This window comes from Leptonychotes weddellii, chromosome 6 (assembly GCF_054177405.1).
Source record: "Leptonychotes weddellii isolate Sample4059 chromosome 6, ASM5417740v2, whole genome shotgun sequence".
Taxonomy (NCBI): Eukaryota; Metazoa; Chordata; class Mammalia; order Carnivora; family Phocidae; genus Leptonychotes; species Leptonychotes weddellii.
The window spans coordinates 35,757,628-35,781,214 of NC_138374.1; the positions used below are offsets into that span (position 1 = coordinate 35,757,628).

Consider the following 23,587-nt stretch of genomic DNA (forward strand, 5'->3'; position numbering starts at 1 on the left):
ACCCCACCCCCCACTCCAGCAACCCTCAGTTTGTTTCCTGAGATTAAGAATTTCTCATATCAGTGAGGTCATATGATAGGTGTCTTTCTCTGACTGACTTCTTTTGCTCAGCATAACACCCTCCAGTTCCATCCACGTCGTTGCAAATGGCAAGATCTCATTCCTTTTGATGGTTGCATAATATTCCATTGTATATATAGACCACATCTTCTTTATCCATTCATCTGTCGATGGACATCTTGACTCTTTCCACAGTTTGGCTATTGTGGACATTGCTGCTATAAACATTGGGGTGCACGTACCCCTTCGGATCCCTACATTTGTATCTGGGGTAAATACCCAGTAGTGCAATTGCTGGATCGTATGGTAGCTCTATTTTCAACTTTCTGAGGACTTTCCATACTGTTTTCCAGAGTTACCCTCATGTTTCTAAAGAACACAACTACCTTGCTATTTCTTGATTTTTCAATCTTAAATTTTATCTACTGACTTCCTACAAGGAAAACTGTTAAGCCTTGTAAGAACTGTATAAAATGTGCTTATGGCGGGATGTAAGTCACTTACTTTATATAGGTTATCTCATTTACAAGTCTGTGAAGTCACTTACTTTATATAGGTTATCTCATTTACAAGTCTGTGAAGGGAAAATATAGGTTGTCTTTGTGTAACAGAAAAACTGAAATTCAGCCAAGTTCCTCTCTGCATGCAGCGGTTTAGGGATCTAGTGCTAGTCAAGTCAAACCCCGTCTGACCCCAAAGCCCTTTGTCTTTTCACCACACTAAACTGCCTCCAGGATAGATTAAAAAAAGAAAGAAAGAAAGAAATCTATCGAAAGGGGTAATAACAGTTGAGCTGCACCTTATGTATGGACTGGATTTCAAATTTATGTGTTTGGTCATATGATATATATAAGGAAGGTGTGGGAAAAGTCTGAAAACATAGGCTAGGATTTGATCATGGAAGGCTGGGATGAGAAACTGAAGTTGAATAGCAGTATGTCATTATCAAAGCTTTTTGGAGAGGGAGTACTAGGATTAGAAACATACTTGAGGAAGATTAAGCCAGAAATAGTGAATAGATAAGACAGATTGAAAACAGAAGCCTAAAGTCAAAATGGTCAATGAAAACTACTGTTACAGAAGTTCAGGCTTGTGAGAAAAGGCGACTCAGGTGATGGCTGGTGACTCTCCCGAATGATGAAATGAGGGGATGAGGAAAGGAAGGTGGAAGTCAAGGGTGACTGAGCACTACAACAGAGGCTGTTTTCCCTCTGCTTTCTCTGTCAGGGTGGAAGCAGGGTGTGTGGCTCTTGGCAGCAGAGCAGCTGGTTTTCAGGCTTCCCTCACGGCCGCCCCACGGGTCCCCTCCCAGCAATCCCAGTTCTCCCACGCAAGAACGACACTCATTACATTATCTCAGCCATTTCTGACTCCCCACATGACTGTCCTTTTAGGACTCTTTTTTTCCCCACCAGATTCTTAGGCATTTTGGTGGTTGCTTTTCTGTGGTAGTATGGTGGCCCAGACCCCTTTGAGAATCGTAGGGAAGTTTTAGAGGATTTGTAAACCCTGACTTAACTAACATCTTCTGTGTAAACTCTGTACCCAAAACAACAGTGAAAGCTTACCTCTCTGAGAGCTGTGATAAACAATTTAAGGCTTGTAAGTAAATGGAAAGCTAGTATTTAGAATGTAAGAATTAAAGCTCAGTGAAGTCAAATTCTTTGCAGTGGCCTATGAAGCTCCATCTTCTTTATGATTTGGTCCCTTGCCACTTTTATGTCTCCAGATTCTACTACTTCCCCCTCCCCCACTGCCTTTTAACCCCCACTTTAGGGTCTTTGTTCTGTTAGCCTTTACCTAAATCACTCCTTGCAGACTTCCACCTTACATGCTCCCTCATCTGTCTCCGTTCAAACATCCCGTCTTTTGAAGCCAGTCTTAAACATGTTGGTATATACAGTTTTGTGGGTATGCCTTAGTTTGCTGTAGGATAAATTGCTAAAAGATTACCAGAGCGAAGGATCTACATATTGAAAACACTACTAATTCCAGTTGCTTGCTTACCTTTGCCAATATTAAGTATCACCTACCATCACTTTTTTTTTAACTTTGTTTTTTTTTATTGTATTTTCTTTAAGTTTTGATCACCTGGTGCTCATCACAAGTACACTGCTTACTCCCCGTCATCTATTTACCTATTTCACCCATTCCTCCACCCACCCCGCTCTGGTAACCATCACTTACCTATCATCACTTTGTTAAAGACAGTTGGTGAAAAATATAATCTTAATGTTTTCTTTTGCTTTGTCCTGGTTGCTTGTGAGATTGAATGGCTTCTACTGTTTAGTGGTGATTTGTATTTTTCCCTGAAGCACTGTCAATCCTATTCCATTTTTTATTGGATTGTTGGTGTAAGTGATCTGTCAAAATGTTTTATATATTATAGCAGCTAGCCCTTCGCCTGTTATATATGTTATGTGTATTTTAACTTTACCAGAGGAATATTGCTGCCAGTAATAGAAATAAAGCAGTCATCAAGAAAGTCCTTTTAGCCCAAAGAGTTTGATTTCGAAGGCCTGGCATTAACTGATAAACAGTACCTTTTAACAATAACTCTGATGAAATTTGCTTAATATGAAGATATGTATTTGTGTATCGTTTTACTTTTATTTAGTTTGCTTTTCTAAGATGACCTTCTTATGGAAGGCATAGAATGAACAGGCAGGGACTTTTTGTGAGGGAACAGGAGGTGCCCATATCTTTTGGTCTCTGATGCTTTGTTCCTGATATCAGGTAAGTGACCAAGCCTTTTAAACATTAGTCCTAAGTTTATGAACGACAGCAAAACTACAGCTGTTCCTGTTCTGGTAGAATACTGGCCACCATTATTATTTTTTTTTCAAGATATTATTATTTATTTATTCGAAACAGAGAGAGAACACAAGCAGGGGGATGGGCAGAAGGAGAGAGAACTGAGTCGAAGGCAGACGCCTAGCTGACTGAGCCACCCAGGAGCCCCAGTACTGGTCATTATTAAACAGACTTTCATATGCCAAAGAAAAGCTAGTATTTCATACCCTTTGAAAATATTTACATAAGTCCATTAAACATATATCAGGTATGAATTAAAATCACCCCATCAGAATTATTCCTTTAAATTAGCCTCTTTTTGGTCTGACAACTATCCATTTTCTCATGTATTTTTCCTCATGATTTTTCTTCCCACTAAAGTTGCTCCATACCTACATTGAGTCCTACTACTTTAAATTTTTTTTTTTTAAGATTTTATTTTTTTATTTGACAGAGAGGGATCATAGCAGAGGGAGTAGGAGAGAGAGAAGCAGGCTTCCCGCAGAGCAGGGAGCCCGATGCAGGGCTCGATCCCAGGACCTTGGGATCATGACCTGAGCCGAAGGCAGATGCTTAATGACTGAGCCACCCAGGCGCCCCCTACTACTTTAATTTTAAACTTTTTAAAATTTCTATTATTGAAGAATATATTGGGGATTGGAAATGTTTTAGGTTGGCAGGAATCAGCCATTCCCTAAATGTAAACTTCTGTCCCTAAGCATTTATGCTGGCTCTAGTCCAAGAGTGCCTAACTCTTCCAAATCCCTGAATCTAGAAGTTGGAAGTTGTATTTGTATTTCTGCCATACAAAATTCATAATTCTGTGTTGTCTTATTAAGTTCACTCTAAACCAGAAATCAGTAAAAGACATTGATTTTGCAGACTGATTTTGATGTGCTGAGCTAAATTTATATTGTTCAGCCAATGCTGGAATTCTAAGTCAACAGATTATTAACTTCCTCTCTGTTTCATAATTGCAATGGAAATGAAATCTACTGTCACCTGACACAGAATTAAGGGACAGTCTTTTTTGTTTTTTTCTCTTCTGAGCCAAGATCTTTCTCTTTTATAATTTAAGTGGGAGGTGTTCTCAGTCTGTGTTATAAATGCCATTACTGCAGGGAAGTCCTTGACACAGAAAGCTAGTCTCCCATTTCCTTCAAAATCAAGAATTCAGCCTTTTCCTATCTTTTACATATGCACAGTATGTCCTAAGATGATAATTCAGTACATTCTTATATTCAGGGCTGCCCTCAGCACAGGAAATGCCATGGTGGCTTGCCCTGAATAAGAAGACTGGGACTAGTGGGACTGAGCTGGAAATTCTGTGCCCATCTAACCAGTACAGAAACAGCTCCATTCGGCCCCAGTCATTTGCCAATGTGAATAATGTAAGCTTGCTGTCTTCCATTTATTCAAAAGAATCTGGAATTCCAGATTTTTATGTGAAATATGTTTTTTAAATATTAATTTGATCTTTTGTAAACCTAGTCCGGGCCAAGTAAACTCTTGCGGAGTGCACCCCTGTGCTGCCAATTAAAGTTTTAAATTCTTCTGTCTGACCCTAAAGATTTTCAATGTGAAGTATTTCTAGATTTTTAACAAGATTTTTCTATGCCAAGGTAACATCTTCATGGACATAAAAGGCATTTACTGTCTCACTCTACCCGGGAGCTCCATTTATCTGAGTACACACATGCGAATGTATTGCAAGAAGTACTGCGAGCTCTTAGGGATAAAATTCCAAATGTGGTCCATTTTCTTTTCTTTTTAAAGATTATTTATTTTACAGAGAGAGAGAGCGGGCGAGTGCATGCGCATGTGGGGGAGATGGAGAGGGAAAGGAAGAGAATCTCAAGCAGACTCCACCCTGAGCATTGAGTCAGAGTGGGGCTCAATCCCATGACCCTGAGATCATGACCTGAGCCGAAACCAAGAGCTGGACGTTCAACCTTCTGAACCACCCAGGCACCCCTGATACATTTTCAATATAGGAAAAACCTCTTATTCTCAGATAGATCAGGAAATCTTGGATTTCATGATCCTGTTGAGGCTTTTCTTTCTTCTAGTAAAAATGAAGCAAAAATGCTACCTGATATTTGTGATGGAGGAATTTCTAAAAAACAGAATTACTCAGTTAATCATGTCTAATGCATAATAAAAAAATAAAACAAGTAATTCTCAGAAGCATAAGTATAGAACATATGTAGTTTAAGCTATTTAAAGCAGAAATGTGATGAAAAATTTGGGCCTGTCACCAGTTATGTGACCTTTTGAAAAAGGTCTTCTTAATACTGTGCTCATCTATAAAACTGGGATGTGATGATTATCACTTTACAGTTTTAAATAAGTTACAGTAAATGCTTATAGCTGAGGATATAATCATAATTCAGTGAATGTTAATTTCTTTTCCATCCCAGAGGAGAATGTGATATTTGATCTCCACTCAGGTCATTTTGGTTCAACTCTTAGGGGTTCTGATTATTTTTTCAAAATTGAGTGGTATTTAGTTCACCCATGCTCACAGGAGCATTATTCACAGCAGTTAAAAGTAGAAACGATCCAAGTATCCATTGACAGATGAATGGATAAACAAAATGTGGTAGGTATGTACAATGGAGTTTTATTCAGCCTTGAAAAGGAAATATGAAACATGCTTGAACATGTTCAACATGTTCAACATGGATGAACTTGGGGATAATATGCTAAATGTGACAAGCCAATCATAAGAAGACAAATACTGTATATTTTGCTTGCTTACAGAACTAGAGTACCTCAGAATTCAGATTTATAGTTTAGAAAGTAGAAAGGTGGTTGCCAAGGGCTAAAGGAAGGGGAACACGAGGAGTTTTTGTTTAATGGATACAGAGTTTCAGTTTCATAAGATGAAGAGAAGTTCTGGAGTTAGATAGTGGTGATATTCTATAACAATGTAAATATACTTAACATTCCTGAACTTACACTTAAAAAAATAGTTCAGATGGTCAATTTTATGTTTTGTATTATTTTATCAAAATAAAACCCCAAACCCAAAACAACCATTAGGTTTTAGACAACACTCCATTACACAGCAAAAATGTGTCAAGTATCCTTTGAAAACTGTGGCTACTTAGTTTTTAAAGCATACTTCAAAGTATATTGAGAGAGAGAGAGAGCTCTTCATTCAGTAGTACCTACCTGTACATTTATACAACATGCCTGTCATGGTTCCAGCTGCTATTGTGTTAAGGTCGTCTTCTGCACCTCGTGTTTTCTCAATGACGACACCAAATGCACTATAGAGCAAAGCTACAGGGGAAATGGAACTGATCAGTAATAAAAAAGTGATTAAATGTCAGTATAGCAATTATATTTAGATAAATATATTTTATAGACGTTCTACAAGCATTCAAATATATATGAAGAATAATTACTGGAATACTATTTGTAATAGCAAAAGCCTGGCACCAAATAAAATGCCCATCAAAGGGTATAGACCAAGAGATGGACTTTCCATATAATGGAATACTATGTACTCCAAACAAAAAGCAGGAAAAACTATATTCACTAGCATGTAAGGCAGGCACATGTGTGGAAACTCGGGATATGCAAAGAAAAATCTTTGGAAAGCTTCAGAAGAAACACGAATAGTAGCTACTTATAAAAAGCACCACTGGGAAGTCCCAGGAAAAATATTTTTAATCTTCACTTATATTTTATTAATAATAGCTATACTTTGGATTTAGAAACAAAAACACATGCATTTCTATTGTAAGAAAAATGTTAAAAAAAATTTGAGGTTTGGTTCCAGCACATGTAAAAAACAGTAACACTAGCACTATTTAGTTTTAACAAAATCCTCCCCGAAACTACCTTTCTCCTATACCTGTAAAGATTCCTATTAATCCTTTTCCTTATACTTTCCCAAAATTATACCATTTTTGACCCTTCAATATTACACCAAACTCTGCCTTACAAGTTCTGTTGTGATACTCCTATACTTCTAGAAAGGCTCTTCTTACCAATTCAACTTCTTTAACTGAAACCGAACTTGAGCAGAACATTGTGATTGATCATATTACACTGGGAACACACAAGGCAACTGGCCATCCCAGTTCACCCAGGACTGAGAGTTTCCTGGAACATGAGATTTGCAGTGCTAAAACTAAGACAGTCCCTGGACAGACCAGGATGGCTGATTGCTCTAGGTATATGAACAACCAAACAGAAACAAAGGTGGGTGACTATGTATGGGGTGGGAGCAAAGGTGACATGAGCAGCATACGGAAGCAGTCATTCCCTAGGATCTCAAATGTCAATCTGACTTCATGGTGTGAAAATGTACTGCTTCCAAATCCCATGGCAAAGCTAGGATATTATTTTCTCACAACAGATGCCTTTTCTATTTTTTCAATGAGATGCTTGCATTTTCCCTTACTTAATCTGCCACCATTAAAAGATTTTCAGACTTGCAACTAATTTACAAAGACACTCTTGGCTGTTACAGCGTAGGTACCACAGGTTGTACACTGAGTAATCAAAAGAGTCAATCATTCATAAACAATATAATATGAAAGACTTTGGTCCTAAGTCCTACTAAATTACCCTTTGCTTAGAACTACAAATGTTTTCATTATATCTACAAAGGCCCTATTACAACTATGGAAATTAGGTCTGGGAAATCTCTGAGGTAAACAGAATGCTGAATGGGCTATTAGGAAAACATAGGAAGAGGGATGAAATTAATCTATCATATCTTACTACAGGACCTTGAACCTTTCTTAACATACAAAGGCATCTGACTTGGACCTAAATTATGCAGATTTCTTATTTACTTAAAACATGATTTGGCATCTTGCTTGGAAAGGAGAATATGTAATGTTTAAAAAGACTTTTAAAACACTGGTATTAGCAACTGGAATTACTTTGTTATGTTGTTCATGGTCTTTTCTTAAATATTATCTACACTATTCATCACAGTAGATTTAACTATAATTTTTAATATCATATGGCCAGAATTTTGGTTGATCCAATTGTTCACGGTAATATACACTCTTCTTTGCATTAACGATTTATTATTAAGTGAGATCTCTACTTACCCAGAGAACCTAGAGTATTAGCCCAAAGTGCCCCTTGCCTAGTCACCATGTTCAAAATCCTACCAGGGCAGAAAGAGAAAGAATCTGTGCTTAGAATCACCATTTCTCTAATTTGAAAAATCATAACTATAGCTATTTACAATGTATAAATCCAATACCCAAAGTTTTCTTAATTTTATTTTTATTTATTTTTAAAAGATTTTATTTATTTGAGAGAGAGAGAGAGAGGGAGAGAGAGCACAAGCAGGGGAGAGGGAGAGGCAGGCTCCCTGCTGAGCAGGGAGCCCAACGCGGGGCTTGATCCCAGGACCCTGGGATCATGACCTAAGCCAAAGGCAGAGGCTTAACTGACTGAGCCACCCAGGCGCCCCTATTTATTTTTAAAAAGATTTACTGATTTATTTTAGAGAGAGAGTGCGAGCAGGGGGAGGGGCAGAGGGAGATGGAGAGAAGCACACACCCCACTGGGCGCAGAGCCTAAGGCAGGGCTTGATCCCAGGACCCCTGATCCCAACCTGAGCTGAAATCAAGAGTCAGATGCCCAACCAACTGAGCAACCCAGGTGCACCCCAGTTTTCTTAATTTTAAAAGTTACCTCAGTATCTCCTCAGAATTTAGTAAGAATGATTACTTTATAGAAATATAAATGAAGTTGTTAAAGCTCCAACATTTTTGGGCAGTAGGGAAAATTCTTATTATTAAATATAAATCAAATACAGAAAGGCTTTGAATGGCAGTCTAGAATGTATTTTATAAAAAAGCTTATAGTAATTGATCTACATTAAAAAAATACCATTATAATGGACAAATTAGCTTATGATTAAGTTTTTTTGGGGGAGAATATACTTAGGATATTAAACAGAATCAAAGCGTGGAATATTACAGAATGTAAAGCAGAATTAAAGGGAAATACTCAAAGAGAAGAAAAAGCTGTCTCACTAGAATACACAGAGAAAGCATACGGTGTCTGCTCCCGGACTAGAGCTAAGCGGCCAGAGTGAACGCTCAGCACACTCTCAAGGAAGCACAGTTCTGCCTTGCACCAGTGCCAGGTGCCACCAGAACAGTGACAGAGGCAACTGGAAGAAGAAGACAGGTCATTCCTCTCCCAGCAGTGTAACACCATCACAGGAATGGGTCTATCCGGACAGCTGACTACTGCTGGAAATTATGGAATTATAATAACAAAGAGTGAAAAACTCATTTAATGCAATTAAAAACTCATTTAAATTAATGCCCAAATAACAAAAACTTGTATTATCTCTAAAAGGTTGTTTAAAAAAATTAGTAACGAAGCCTATTGTTTCTAATTATGTTACATATTTACTAACATATTTTAAATTCAGCATATTGTCGTCATTTGTAACATGCTTTTTAGAACTATTAATTTTCATTACTGCACTGCTGGAAGCACTGCAAACTGGTGAAATTGACTGGGATACGATTAGGCAATATATCTCCACATATTGGACCCTTACCTACTTACCTACTTTAATCACCTCTCAACAACCCTTCAAGGCAGAAAGTAGAAAAAACTTACCTAAGATCACAAAACAGTAAGTAATGAAACTAGGCTTTGAAGCTACATAGATCTGTCTGGCCCCAAACCCTATCTTCTTTCCATTTTTAGAGGCTGTCTCCTATTTTATTCATTTTATTTATCAAAGACTTATTTATTTATTTGAGAGAGAGTACAAGAGAGCACGAGCGGGGGTGGGGGGGTCGGGGTGGGGGAGGGAGAAGCAGACTCCTCATTGAACAGAGAGCCCAACGCAGGGCTCAATCCCATGACCCTGGGATCATTACCTGAGCCAAAGGCAGGCGCTTAACTAACTGAGACACCCAGGTGCCCCAGCTGTCTCCTATTTTAAATGCTTCCTATCTAGTAAGATCAGAATTGTTATATAAAAATGATTTATAATATTTAAAAAATCTTATCTAAAAATTCAAACCTATTTGACTCTCTCCAAAATATTAATAACTATTATTGTTTTAAGAAACAAAGGTTATCTTTTCTAGGAGACCTTCCACTTTCAAATTGGTATTTAAATGACACGATGTTAGGGATTTGCTTCAAAGTAATATGGGAGAGGAGAATGAGATGGGGCACAATTGGTCCCAATCCTGGTTGACTGCTGAGGATGGGTTATGGTTCATGGGTCTTCACTGTACTATTCTGTCTACTTTGGTATGTTTTCAAAATTCTCCATAACACAAAAAGGTAAAAAAAAAAAAAAAAAGTATTGGAATAAGAGGCAAATATATTTTTTAAAGATTTTATTTATTTGAGAGTGAGAGCGAGAGCACCCAAGAGCACAGGCAGGGGAGTGCTGCAGGCAGAGGGAGAGGGAGAGGCAGGCTCTCCGATGAGCAGGGAGCCCAGTACGGGACTCTATCCCAGGGCCCTGGGATCATGATCTGAGCCAAAGGCAGCCATTTGACTGACCCACTCAGGCTCCCCAGAGTAAGGGTCAAATATTAATATAAATGTAAAAATATTCAAGGATGTGGCCTAGTAAAGCAAGATCCACATAGTAACAGGAATATGAAAAACTTGACAAGCTTTCAGGATTCCCAACGTCTAATTTAGTAAACCTGCTGCCACCTGCTGGCTAAACAAAATATAAAGAAGATGGAGCTTAATGTGTCCTAAAGTAAAACCATGAGCCATGAAGTATAAAAACATGCAAAACTAAACATCAGATTATTTAGGGAATATCTACATGGACTGGTCACGTTTATTTCTTAGGCAGGGTGAAGACATCTGTACTGTCCTTTCTCCACAAACTTCAATTTCCTGAGAGAAGACTCAGGAACTATCACTAAGTTCTAGGAATTTTGTGATACATTTTCTTTAGCCGTCTCCTTTCAGAAACGGAGTGTGAAGTCAATAAGTAGTTCAATTCAAATGAGAGCAGATCCAGCAATCACTCTTACAGGCTTATTTCTTTACTACCAAGTCCTATGGTTTTGCAAACTCTCAAACAATTCAAATAATGTACTAGCAAGTCAACAAGTTGAAAAGCATGCCATATAAGCCTACAGAATGAAAAGATGAATAAGTTAGGTTGGGGTAGCACCAGCTAATTGAGGGACACTGACTCAAAAATCACTCTTTTTAAAACCTTAGCCTCCGGGGCGCTTGGGTGGCTCAGTCTGTTTAAGTGTCTGCCTTTGGCTCGGGTCATGATCCTGGGGTCCTGGGATTGAGTTCTGCATCGGGCTCCAGGCTCAGCGGAAAGCCTGCTTCTCCCTCTATCCTTTCCCCTTACTCGTGATATCTCTCACTCTCTCTCTCTCACTCAAATAAATAAAATCTTTTAAAAAATAAAAAACAAAATCTTAGCCTCAGTAACCTGATTCCTTAGTTTCTTTTATTTTGATGAAGAAAATAAAAAAATCGATCAAAATGTATGTCAATTCTCCAAACACTTGTAATCTCAAGATTGTGTTCATCAGGCCAACAAAGTAGAGGTTAATATTCAAACATCACTACATCAGATGATTACATAAGACTTACTGTACATTTCTTGGTTTGGACCAGGACATGTTCTGGGTTTCCTTCAATCCTAGCCGTAGACCGTTCATTGCTCCAAATGCAGCCCCTAGTGAATCACAGTAACGATTCAACCAATAAGCTTTATATTAAAAAAACAACTGCACTTCTGATTCTTTTTTATTTTTAATAGGAAAAAATGAAAAAGTAAATAGATTATTTATTATTAAAGATTTTATTTATTTATTTATAAAGATTTTATTTATTCACCCAACAGAGAGACACACAGCGAGAGAGGGAACACAAGCAGGGGGAGCAGGAGAGGGAGAGGCAGGCTTCCCACAGAGCAGGGAGTCCAATGCGGGGCCCGATCCCAGAACCTGGGATCATGACCTGAGCCGAAGGCAGATGCCCAACGACTGAGCCACCCAGGTGCCCCTGAAGATTTTAAGTAATCTCTATGCCCAACATGGGGCTCAAACCTACAACCCCAAGATCAAGAGTCGCATGCTCCACTGACTGAGTCAGCCAGGTGCCCCTCAATAATGATTTTTTAAAGCCCTGAAACCAGTACTTGAATTGCTTTTGATTTTAAGCAGTTTTGCCTACTTGGACTGAGGACATTGAAAAAAATTACCATACCCACCTGTCATACAACATCCTCCAATGGTAAAGAAGGCCAGTTCAAATCTGCCCCGGGTTTTATTAGCTCCAGTCGGTAAAATAAACTCATCTGTATCCTAAAGGGGCAATAACAAAAATCACGCTGAGCTCTCCTCAAGACCCAGTACTTGCAAAGTGTTTTTTAATTTGTCGAATTCACAAAAGTAAAACCTGAAGTCAACTAAAACTCAACTATACTTAGTCAAGCAAAATTTAAAACTTTCTGCAACAACAGCAACACCTAAATCAAAGTGAAATGAAATGTACTATATATACAGTTTATACTCATTAGTTCTTAGGAGGCATTCTCATCAGAACTTCGCTTTTCAATGTAAGTTGGATAGATTGTATGTAATTTGCCTTACTTATTGATAAATATGAAGCAACATGCAAGGGAGTTTAGGAAGACCAGCTCTAGAGAAAGGTAAATGGAAAGGTATGAGAAGTAATGGTTTACTTGATTGAGACACCACTGTGGAAAAAGAAAATAACACTCATTCTGTAGCTACTGTCTATCAAGCACAATTTTACTATGATCATAAAAAACGAGCAGAAACTATAAAAGCACAACAGTTTGGACCCATTATGCAAGGGCAGAATTACTCTCTTCATAATTCTTAACTGTTTGGGGAAGCATATATTTTAATAATCTTAGAAAGCTATAATCTCTCTTTCCAGTAAATGCATATACAAAAAAATATTTTTTTTTTTTTTTTAAGATTTTATTTATTTTTGTGGGAGAGAAAGAGAGAGAGAGAGCAGGAGCGGAGAAGAGGGAGAAGCAGGCTCCCCGCTGAACAGGAAACCTGATGCGGGACTCGATCCCGGGACCCTGGGATCATGACCTGAGCCAAAGGCAGACGCTCAACCGACTGAGCCACCCAGGCACCCTGCATATACAAATTTGATATGAACCCCATGAAGGCCACCCAAGAATCCTAAGTTGAAAATGCTACTGTAAGAGCACAGTATGATTGATTCTATAATACACTCTTATAAAGAACACACTCAATACAGGTTTGCCAAGCTTTCCATACAAAAATGGTTAAAATAAACCATAAGCACACACTGCTGGCAACTTGCTACATACATACATTCTCACCAAAAAGTGCAAAAATAAGCAAGCACATCTACTCTCATCACACAGAAACGGTCTGTTGGGCAATAATAAGCAAACTCTGAAGAGATCCCATATCATGATATATTATACATAGTTTTGCAAATTTGGGGTGCTTCCTGGCTTTTGAATTAATGACTTAGTTTTAAATTGTACTTCTGGCTTGAGGTTTTTAGAAATGTTATATTTGATTTAATGAGGTATGTAATTCTTCAATCTAGAAATGGATTGCTAATGACAAACAGGAAATTTTAAAAAAAGGTCATGATGAACATTAATAGGCACAAGTGCATGTCATCACCAATTCAACTCTTTGCTAGGGTCAACCATAATAAAAGCACTATGAGGACTGAAGGCAAATGTACATCAATTCACACACAGAGCCACTTGAAAACAATTTCATGGTTAGCGGTCATTGGGGCTTAATCTTTTAAATGCAATTAAAATGTACTGTTTCATTTCTTATTTTTTTTTTTTAAGATTTTATTTATTTGAGAGAGAGAGAGAGACAGAGATAGTGAAAGAGCATGAGCGGGGGTGGTGTGGGGTGGCGGGGAGAGGGAGAAGCAGGCTCCCCTCTGAGCAGGGAGCTGCATACAGGGCAGGACTCGATCCCAGGACCCTGGGATTATGATATGAGCTGAAGGCAGATGCTTAACCAACTGAGCCACCCAGGAGCCCCTAAAATATACTGTTTCATGTAACAAAAATTTGCCAAGATTTTTTGAGGGAGGGGACACTGGCCAAATTACATTAATCCTGGGGAGAAAACCTCCATAAAATTAAGGCTTTTCGTTTCTATAAAAATATGATTAACAGCTTATTATGTTATAGAAAAAAACTTCTGCAAGCCAAATTTGAACTGCAAGAAATAAGCACTTAATAAGGCTGATCTTGAGGTATCTTTACACATGCACATAGGGAAGATACACTGAAAAGTTCTTGTGCTGCAGACACTGCAGGACACTAAAGAATCACCAATACCATTGTTTGCTACTACAGAAGAGAAATGCTTCTAAGGATGGGCACCATTGTACCTGATACAATAGTCAGAAGGCCAAGATTATGTGAAATATTTATATTTCAACTGGATGATACTGGATGCTAGAAATATTCAAATTCGTCTTGCTTTTACACTGGATGTTCACCTGGCCTAAAAAGTAGAAGATTATTTACTTAATATAATTTTTAATGTATTAGCGAGGATGCAAAAGTGGTGACAACGCAAAGCAATAGTAAGAGAAACCACAAATACTGCCTCAGATAAAAGTTGTTGACAAAAATCAGTATATGGTAAGTTCACAGGTAGTATTTAAGATGTCTCTCTCCTTCAAAAGTATGGAAAAATGTTCCACAAAATTCAACTTTAATTAAGGTAGTCTTTAAATTTAGGCTTTCCATGGTTTTTTTTTTTTAAAGATTTTATTTATTTATTTGAGAGAGAGAGAATGAGAGAGAGCAAGCACATGAGAGGGGGGAGGGTCAGAGGGAGAAGCAGACTCCCTGCTGAGCAGGGAGCCCGATGCGGGACTCGATCCAGGGACTCCCGGATCATGACCTGAGCCGAAGGCAGTCGCTTAACCAACTGAGCCACCCAGGCGCCCCTCCATGGTTTTTATAACGAGATGAGAAAACCTTTTCAATTCTTTTTTTTTTTTTAAGGTTATTTATTTATTTATTTGACAGAGAGACACAGCGAGAGAGGGAACACAAGCAGGGGGAGTGCGAGAGGGAGAAGTAGGCTTCCCGCCGAGCAGGGAGCCCGATGTGGGGCTCTATCCCAGGATCCTGGGATCATAAGCTGAGCTGAAGGCAGATGCTTAACGACTGAGCACCCAGGCACCCAGAGAAAACCTTTTCAATTCTGAAGTCCCTCTTGCCTTTGAATGGAAAAGGTCACTACAAATGTTTGTGATTAAGCAGGAATCCTAATTTTTTAAAAATGCAGAATTTTCTTTGATGTCTAACCTTACCAAGCCCCACCTAGCACTGCAGGGTCAAGATGTTATGTATTTTTTTTTTTAAGATATTATTTATTTATTTGACAGAGAGAGACATAGCGAGAGAGGGAACACAAGCAGGGGGAGTGGGAGAGGGAGAAGTAGGCTTCCCGAGGAGCAGGGAGCCCAATGCGGGGCTCGATCCCAGGACCCTGGGATCATGACCTGAGCCGAAGGCAGACGCTAAACAACTGAGCCACCCAGGCGCCCCTAGATGTTATGTATTTTTAAATGGAGCTACAGTACAACCTTTAGGCCTAAATTCAACATTCAATTAAAACACATGTGATTAGTTTTGAAATTTTGAGTAAAATACTGAGAGAGGTACTTTTGAAATAAAATCAATAAACATACAGTGCAGATATTTGACAAACATTTCCTGTAAAAACAAGTTTTAAACAAGTCTTATCCACTTGCTTCTATTGAAACACACTCAACAAGAAATGCAGGTAGTCAATTATTGTTAGTGATTCAACTTGAAACAAAAAGTCCCAACCACTACTCTTAAAAAACCCAAAACCCACCCAATTTACGGATATGTAATTCACATACCATATAATTCACCTATTTAAAGTGTACAATTCAATGGTTTTTAATATATTCAGGTATCGTACAACAAAGACTATAATCATTTTTAGAGCATTTTCACTACCCCAAAAAGAACCCCATACCTGTTAGCAGTCATTCTCCATTTCTCCCCTACCCTGGGCAACTACTAATCAATCTGCTTTCTGTCTCTTTCTATTTGTCAATTCTGGACACTTCATGTAAATAGAATCATACCATTATGGTCTTTTATGACTGCCTTCTTTCATGTAATAAGTTTACAAGGTTCATCCATGTTCCAGCATGTATCATTACTTCTTCCTTTTTTTACTGCTAAATATCTCATTGCATGGAGATGCTAAATTTTGTTTATTCTTAACCTGATGGATGGGTTGTGTCTACTTTTTGGCTATTTAGAATAAACCTGATAAGAGCATTCACGCACAATTTGTTGTGTGGATATACGTTTCCAATTCTCTTGGGTATATATCTATGAGTAGATTACTGGGTCATATGGTAACTCTATTTTTGATATTTTGAGAAACTGTCCAATTCTCTTGGGTATGTATCTACTGAGTAGAATTACTTGGTCAAATGGTAACTCTATTCTTAATATTTTGAGAAACTGTCAGACTATTTCCAAAGCAGCTGTTTCAATTTACATTTCCACCAGCAGTGCATGAAGGTCCAATTTCTCCACATCCTCACCAACATCAGTTATTGCATGTTTCTGATTATACCTATAGCAGGGGTGAAGTGGTATCTCACTTCGTTTTTGTGATTTGCATTTCCCTATAAGTGACGTTAAATATCTTTTATGTGATTATTGAACATTTCTGTATCTTTTTGGAGAAACATCTATTCAAATCCTTTACCCATTTTTATTTTTAATTTTAAAAGATTTTATTTATTTGTCAGAGAGAGAGAGAGCACAAGCAGGGTGAGTGGCAGGCAGAGGGAGAAGTGGGGTTCTTGCTGAACAAGGAGCAGTACCTGATCCCAGGACCCTGGGATTATGACCTGAGCTGAAGGCAGACGCTTAGGACTGAGCCCCCCAGGTGTCCCTAAAGATGTAAATTTATGACATTAATAACTGAGAGGAGTATACACCTGTTAAAGAAATAGTGTTTTTGCATGTTATTGACATTAAACTGGTAAAAATTCAAACTAGATTTATAATTTTAGGATGTTAAATTTGAAGATGTTAAATCCCCAAAGGTAACTACAAAGAATATAGCTAAAGGACATATACAAAAGGAAATGAGAAATTTAAAATTTCACTGCAAAAAATAAATCAAGTAAACACAAAAGACAGTAACACAAGAGAAGGACAAAAAAGCTAGAAGACATATAAAAAACAAACAGCAAAATGACAGCAATCCCTCCTTATCAGTAATCACTTTAAATATAAATGGATCAAACTCTTTAAACAAAAGACATAAGATTGGCACAATAAAGGATCCAACTACACTGGGGTTTACTTTAATTCCAAAGACACAAAAAGATTCAAAGTGAAGTGAAAGAGAAAAAGATATTCCATGCAAATAAAAACCAAAAGATAGCAGCGTGGCCATACTAATACCAGAAAATACAGACTTTAAATCAAAAAAAGGTTACAAAAGACGAAGAATATTAATAAAAGGTCCAATACAACAAAAAGATTCAATTATAAACATTTACACACCTAGTAACAGACCATTAAATATATTAAGTATAAAACTCGAATTTCTACAGTAATAATTGGGAGACTTCAATACTCTATTCTCAGTAATGGATAATAATCATCATAACCAGACAAAACATAATAGGGAAATATGAGCACTTAACACAATAAATCAAAGAGCAAACAGATCTAACAGACATATACAAAACACTCTAACAATAATATCACAGCATAGACATTTTTCTCAAGTGCATGTGGGACATTTTCCAGGACAGATCATATATTAGACAACAAATTAAGTCTCAACGGATTTTAAAATATACCATACAGAGTATCTTCTCCAACCACAACAATACCAGTTAGAAATCAGTAACAGAAATAAAATGAAAAGTTCACAAATTCATGGAAATTAAACAATATATCCATAAACCACCAATAGATCAAAAAAGAAATCAAAAGGGAAATTAGAAAATACTTGAGATGAATAAAAAAGAAAATACAACATATCAAAACTTATGAGATTCAGTGAAAGTGGTGCTAAGGGGAAAATTCAGAGCTATAAATGCTTATTAAAAATATCAGAAAGATCTCAAATAAACAACCTAATTTGCAACTTAAGGATAGAAAAAGAAAAAATAAGAAAGTACTATGAAAAACTGCATGCCAACAAACTGGATAACCTTGATGAAATAGACAAATTCCTAGAGACATAAAACTCACCAAGAAACAGAAAATCCAAATAGACTTATAACTGAACTGGTAAGAAGACCGAAATCAGCAATAAAAAATGTCACACCAGGGACACCTGGGTGACTCAGTTGCTTAAGGGTCCAACTTTTGATTTCAGCTCAGGTCATGATTTCAGGGTTGTGAGATCAAGGCCCTCACTGGGGCTCTGTGCTAGGCATGGAGCCTGCTTAAAATTCTCACTCTCCTTCTCCCTCTGCCCCTCCCCCTCAACCCCGAGTTCTCTCTCTCTCAAAAAAAAAAAAAAAAGTCACAACCAAGAAAAGCCCTGGACCTAACGACTTCACTGGTGAAGTTTACCAAACATTTAAAGAACTAACACCAATTCTTTTCCAACTTTTCCAAAAAACTGAAGTGGAGGTAATATTTGGTATAAGGCCAGGATTACCCTCATACCAAAGCCAGACAAAGACACTACAAGAAAACTACAGACCAATATCCCTATGAACACTGATGCAAAATCCTCAGCAAAATACTAGGAAACCAAATTCAGCAACATATTAAAAGGATACACACCATGACCAAGTCGGATTTATTCATGTAATGCAGGATGGTCCAATATATGAAAACTGATCAACATAAATCACCACATTAAAAGAAAGAAGGGAAAAAAACCTCCCACATGATCACCTCAACTACTGCAAAAAAAGCATTTCACAAAATCCAACATACGTTTACAATAAAAAGAATTCAACAAACTAGGAATAGAAGGAAACTACCTCAACATAATAAAAGCCATATATGAAAAACCCACAGTGAACATTATATATTTTTTTAGATTTTTATTTATTTATTTATTTGAAAGAGAGAGAATGAGAAAGAGAGAGAGAGAGCACATGAGAGGGGGGAGGGTCAGAGGGAGAAGCAGACTCCCCGCTGAGCAGGGAGCCCCATGCGGGACTCGATCCTGGGACTCCAGGATCATGACCTGAGCCGAAGGCAGTCACTTAACCAACTGAGCCACCCAGGCGCCCTGGTGAACATTATATTAAAAGGTAAAAGATAAAAGCTTTCCCTCCACAATCAGGAAAAGGCAAGGATGCCCATTTCTGCCACTTTTCTTTCAACATAGTACAAGCCTCCCCTGATATCTGTAAGTAGAACATCCCTATGAAACCTCCTGTAAGTCAAAATGTCATAAAGCAAAGAAGCAATTATCACCAACTTACATGGAAAAATGTTTTGAGTATTCCCAGACCCAAAGATAACCTCTCTCAGGCCTTTCTGATACCTTAGGACACAGCTTGCTATCAGACACACAAAATAAATCAAGATAAAGCACAGATGCTCACAGACACAGTTCAAGGCTGCAATGGCTCGATGCTGAGATGCTGAGTGTAGATCCCCAGGAAGGAGCTCGGTGGTTCCACTATAACAGCTCACTGCAAAACAAATGCTAAACACTATTTTTGCTTTTTCGGTAAAAGCAAAAATCCTCTTCTGATTTCTTTTTTCAGCATAAACAGGTACTATATACAGACCTACATAATGTAGATCTCTCATAAAAGTGAAGTGGAACAATGTGAACTTTCAAAAAGCGGGGGATACTTGTACTACATGTTCTAGCTAAAGCAATTAGGCAAGAAGAAATAAAAGGTATCCAAATTGGAAAGGAAGAAGCTAAATTTTCTTTCTTTGCAGATAAAATGATCTTATATGTAGAAAATCCTACATATTGCAGAAAGAAACTTATTAGATCTAATAAATTCAGCAAAGTAGCAGGATACAAAATCAACACACACAAAAAAGGATTTCCACATTCTAATAATGAACAATTTGAAAAAGAAATCACAAAAGCAATTCCATTTATAATAGCATCAAAAAGAATAGGGGCGCCTGGGTGGCTTAGTTGGTTAAGCGTCTGCCTTTGGCTCAGGTCATGATCCCAGGGTCCTGCTGGGATGGAGCCCCACACTGGGCTCCTTGTGCACTGGGCTCCTTGCTCCGCGGGGAATCTGCTTCTCCCTCTCCGTTTCCCTCTGCCTGCCATTCTCCCTGCTTGTGCGCTCTCTCTCTCTCCCTTGTCAAAAAAAAGAAAAAAAAAAATCTTTAAATAAAAAAAGAATACTACTTAGGAACGAACTTAACCAATGAGGTAAAAGTCTTACACAATGAAAACCATAAAACCTCTTAAATGCAATTAAAGACTTGAAAAAATGGAAACATATCCCATGTCTGTGGGTTGGAAGACTTAATACTGTTAAGATGTCAATACTATCCAAAAGAATCTACAGATTCAATGAAATCCCTATCAAAATACCATGTTTCTGGGGCACCTGGGTGGCTCAGTCAGTTAAGCAGCTGCCTTCAGCTCGGGTCATGATCCCAGGGTCCTGGGATCCAGCCCCACATGGGGATCCTTGCTCAGCGGGGAGCCTGCTTCTCCCCTCCCTGCCGTTCCCCCTGCTGGTGCTTGCTCTCTGTCTCTCTCTCTCTTTTGCTCTCTCTGTGTCAAAGAAATAAATAAAATCTTTTAAAAAGAACCCCATCCTATAATTAATATGGAATCTCAATGAACCCCAAACAGCCAAAACAATCTTGAAAAAGAACAATAATCGGGATGCCTAGGTGGCTCAGTTGGTTAAGCGTCTGCCTTTGGCTTAGGTCATGATCCCAGGGTCCTGGGATCGAGTCCCCCTGATCTGCAGGGAGCCTGCTTCTCCCTCTGCCTGCTCTGCTGCCGCTCCCCCTCCTTGTGCTCTCTCTGACAAATAAATTAAAAAAAAAAAAGAAAAAGAACAATAATCACATTTCCTGATTTCAAAACTTACTACAAGGCTACTCGAATCAAAAGAGTGTGATACTGACACAAAGACAGACAAACAGAATAGAGAACCTGGAAATAAACCCTCACATATATGGTCAAATGATTTTGAACAAGACTGCCAAGATCATTCCACAAGAAAAAGACACTCTTTTTAACAAATGCTGCTCTGAAAATTGGATATCCACATGAACAAGTAAAGCTGGATCCTTATCTAACACCTAATAAAAAATTAAACACTTAATACAAAAATTAAATGGATCTAAGATCTAAGTGTAAGACCTAAAACCATAGAACTCTTGGAAGAAAACATGGGAGAAAAGCATGACATTGGATTTGGCGATGACTTCTTAGATTTGACACCAAAGGTACAGGCAACAAAAGAAAAAAATTAAAAGACTGGCCTTTGTGAAAATTTAAAAATATTGTGCCTCAAAAGGCAGTATCAGCATAGTAAAAAGGCAACCAAAAGATCGCGAGAAAATATTTGCAAATCATGTTATCTGATAAGGGGTTAATATTCAGAATATATATAAAACTTAAATTCAACAACAACAATAAAGACCCAATTCAAAAATGGACAAAGAACTTAAACGTTTCTCCAAAGGTATACAAATAGGCAATAACCACATGAAAAGATGCTCAATATCACTAATGATTAGGAAAATGCAACTCAAAACCATGAGGAGTTGGGGCGCCTGGGTGTGTCAGTCGTTAAGCATCTGCTTTGGCTCAGGTCATGATCCCAGGGTCCTGGGATCGAGCCCCACATCGGGCTCCCTGCTCAGCAGGAAGCCTGCTTCTCCCTCTGCCACTCCCCCTGCTTGTGTTCCCTCTCTGTCAAATAAATAAATAAATAAATAAATACCCCCAAGGAGCACTACCTCATACCCATTAGAATAGCTATGATCAAAAAACCCCAGAAAATAACAAGTGTTGGTGAGGATGTGAAGAAATTGCAAGCCTTGTGCAGTTCTTGGGAATGTAAAATGGTACAGTGCTATGGAACACAGCATAGCAGTTCCTCAGAAAATTAGTAATAAAATTTCCATATGATTCAGTAATTTCACTTCTGGAAATATAAGTAAAAGAATTAAAAGGAGGCTCAGGAAGAGACATTTTACACTATTGTTCATAGCAACACTATTCCCAATAACTAAAATATGAAAGCAATCCAAGCGTCCAGGGACAGATGAATGGATAAGCAGAATGGAATATTATTCAATTAAATATTATTCAGCCTTAAAAGAAAGGAAATTCTGATACATGCTATAAGGTAGATGAAACTTGAGAATATTATGCTAAATGAAATAAGCCAATCACAAAAAGACAAATACTATGATTCTACTTATTTGAGGTATTAGAGTATCAAAACCAGAGACAGAAAGCAGAAGGGTGGTTGCTGTGAGATGGGTGGGTGGAATGAAGTTATTTTTTAATGGGTATAGTTTGTTTTACATGATGAAATGAGTTATGGATATGGTAGGTGGTAATTGTTGCACAATATTATAAATGTAGTTAATACCACTGGACGGTACACTTAAAAATGGGTAAGATAGTAAATTTTATGCTAAAATATTTCACAATTTAAATAGGAAAGAAAAAATAGCCACCTCAAACCCCAAAAACTCTTTAAAGGGAATTAATTAATTAGCATCAGGGAGGTACAATTCAAATCCCCAGAGTTTCTGAGAAAAGAAAAAGGGTGAATGGAGACTAGAGTTGGTGCCTCCAGAAATATGTACCATAGATCTAGTCAGCATAAGAACCTGGATTTTTTTTTAAAGTGGTAAGATAAATCACCAAACTAAAAAATTCATAAAAGGACTAGTCCTAATCTTACCTGAACAAGATATCGTGGATCCACATTTAAATACGGAGACAGAGGGTTCATACCAGTCACTAGAGAGAGAACATCACATTGCGATGAAATTTTAAAAAATTATTTCATTTAGTGTTAATTACACCGTTTCAGGTGTTTTCCAATTTTGATTTACAGGCTCACTGAATAGATGAGATTTTCTCCTTTTCTACGCTTATCCTGTCTGGCAGTTTTGGGGCTGTCTCCTCCTGAGGTCCTGAATCTCAAACCAGGTCCTGCACTAGTGGTTCAGGCTCTCATACCAAGAAGATATTGGCAATAACGTGGATCAAATAATCAAAGTAGAAGGAAGCACAGCCCAAGTCAATTATAAAGCTAATTTCCTCTACTTTGCTACAGGGATGCTTGACATCTATACAAACTGCAAAAGTAAGATTGACAAGAGACCAATGAATTCCATGGGAAAAACAGTGCCCGGGTTATGGGTTATATATAAACATTTTTAGGCAGTTCCTTCAAATCTTAGTATTGACAGTTGCTGACAAAGGTGATTTGCTGTGGCAGTGTAGATCATTCTTGGGTCATCACCAAAGGAATGGGGGTCAGGACAAAAGAAAACAGAAATTCTCAGAGAGCCAGACTTGAATCCCAGTAACTTTGACAAAGGAAAAAATCTACCAGGGAAAATCAACTTTCTCACATTCTAAATTTAATCCTTGAATCCTGTGATTGCTCACAATCTATGAAACTCCCATGATTCTAGTCCTTTCATCAACTGAAAGTCCTATTAATTCTATATTCAATATTCATCTTGAACTGTTACTTACCACCATCCTTA

At 37.9% G+C, this 23,587-nt stretch overlaps 1 protein-coding gene and 1 non-coding gene across 2 annotated transcripts in view; both read right to left on the reverse strand.

Annotated features, from left to right (window-relative positions):
* LOC102728876 (mitochondrial import inner membrane translocase subunit Tim23) overlaps positions 1 to 23,587 on the reverse strand; it is a 29,964-nt gene that overhangs the window by 4,602 nt on the left and 1,775 nt on the right. The window contains exons 2-6 of the mRNA XM_081823919.1: positions 22,771 to 22,829; positions 12,074 to 12,167; positions 11,452 to 11,536; positions 7,932 to 7,990; positions 6,031 to 6,141 (exon numbers count right to left, since the gene is read on the reverse strand). Of these exons, the coding sequence (XP_081680045.1) occupies positions 6,031 to 6,141; positions 7,932 to 7,990; positions 11,452 to 11,536; positions 12,074 to 12,167; positions 22,771 to 22,829 (408 nt within the window). The remainder of the gene's footprint in view (positions 1 to 6,030; positions 6,142 to 7,931; positions 7,991 to 11,451; positions 11,537 to 12,073; positions 12,168 to 22,770; positions 22,830 to 23,587) is intronic.
* Positions 8,894 to 9,097, reverse strand: LOC115939216 (small nucleolar RNA SNORA74). The gene has a single exon (XR_004074096.1). It is a non-coding gene; the product is annotated as a small nucleolar RNA SNORA74 (small nucleolar RNA).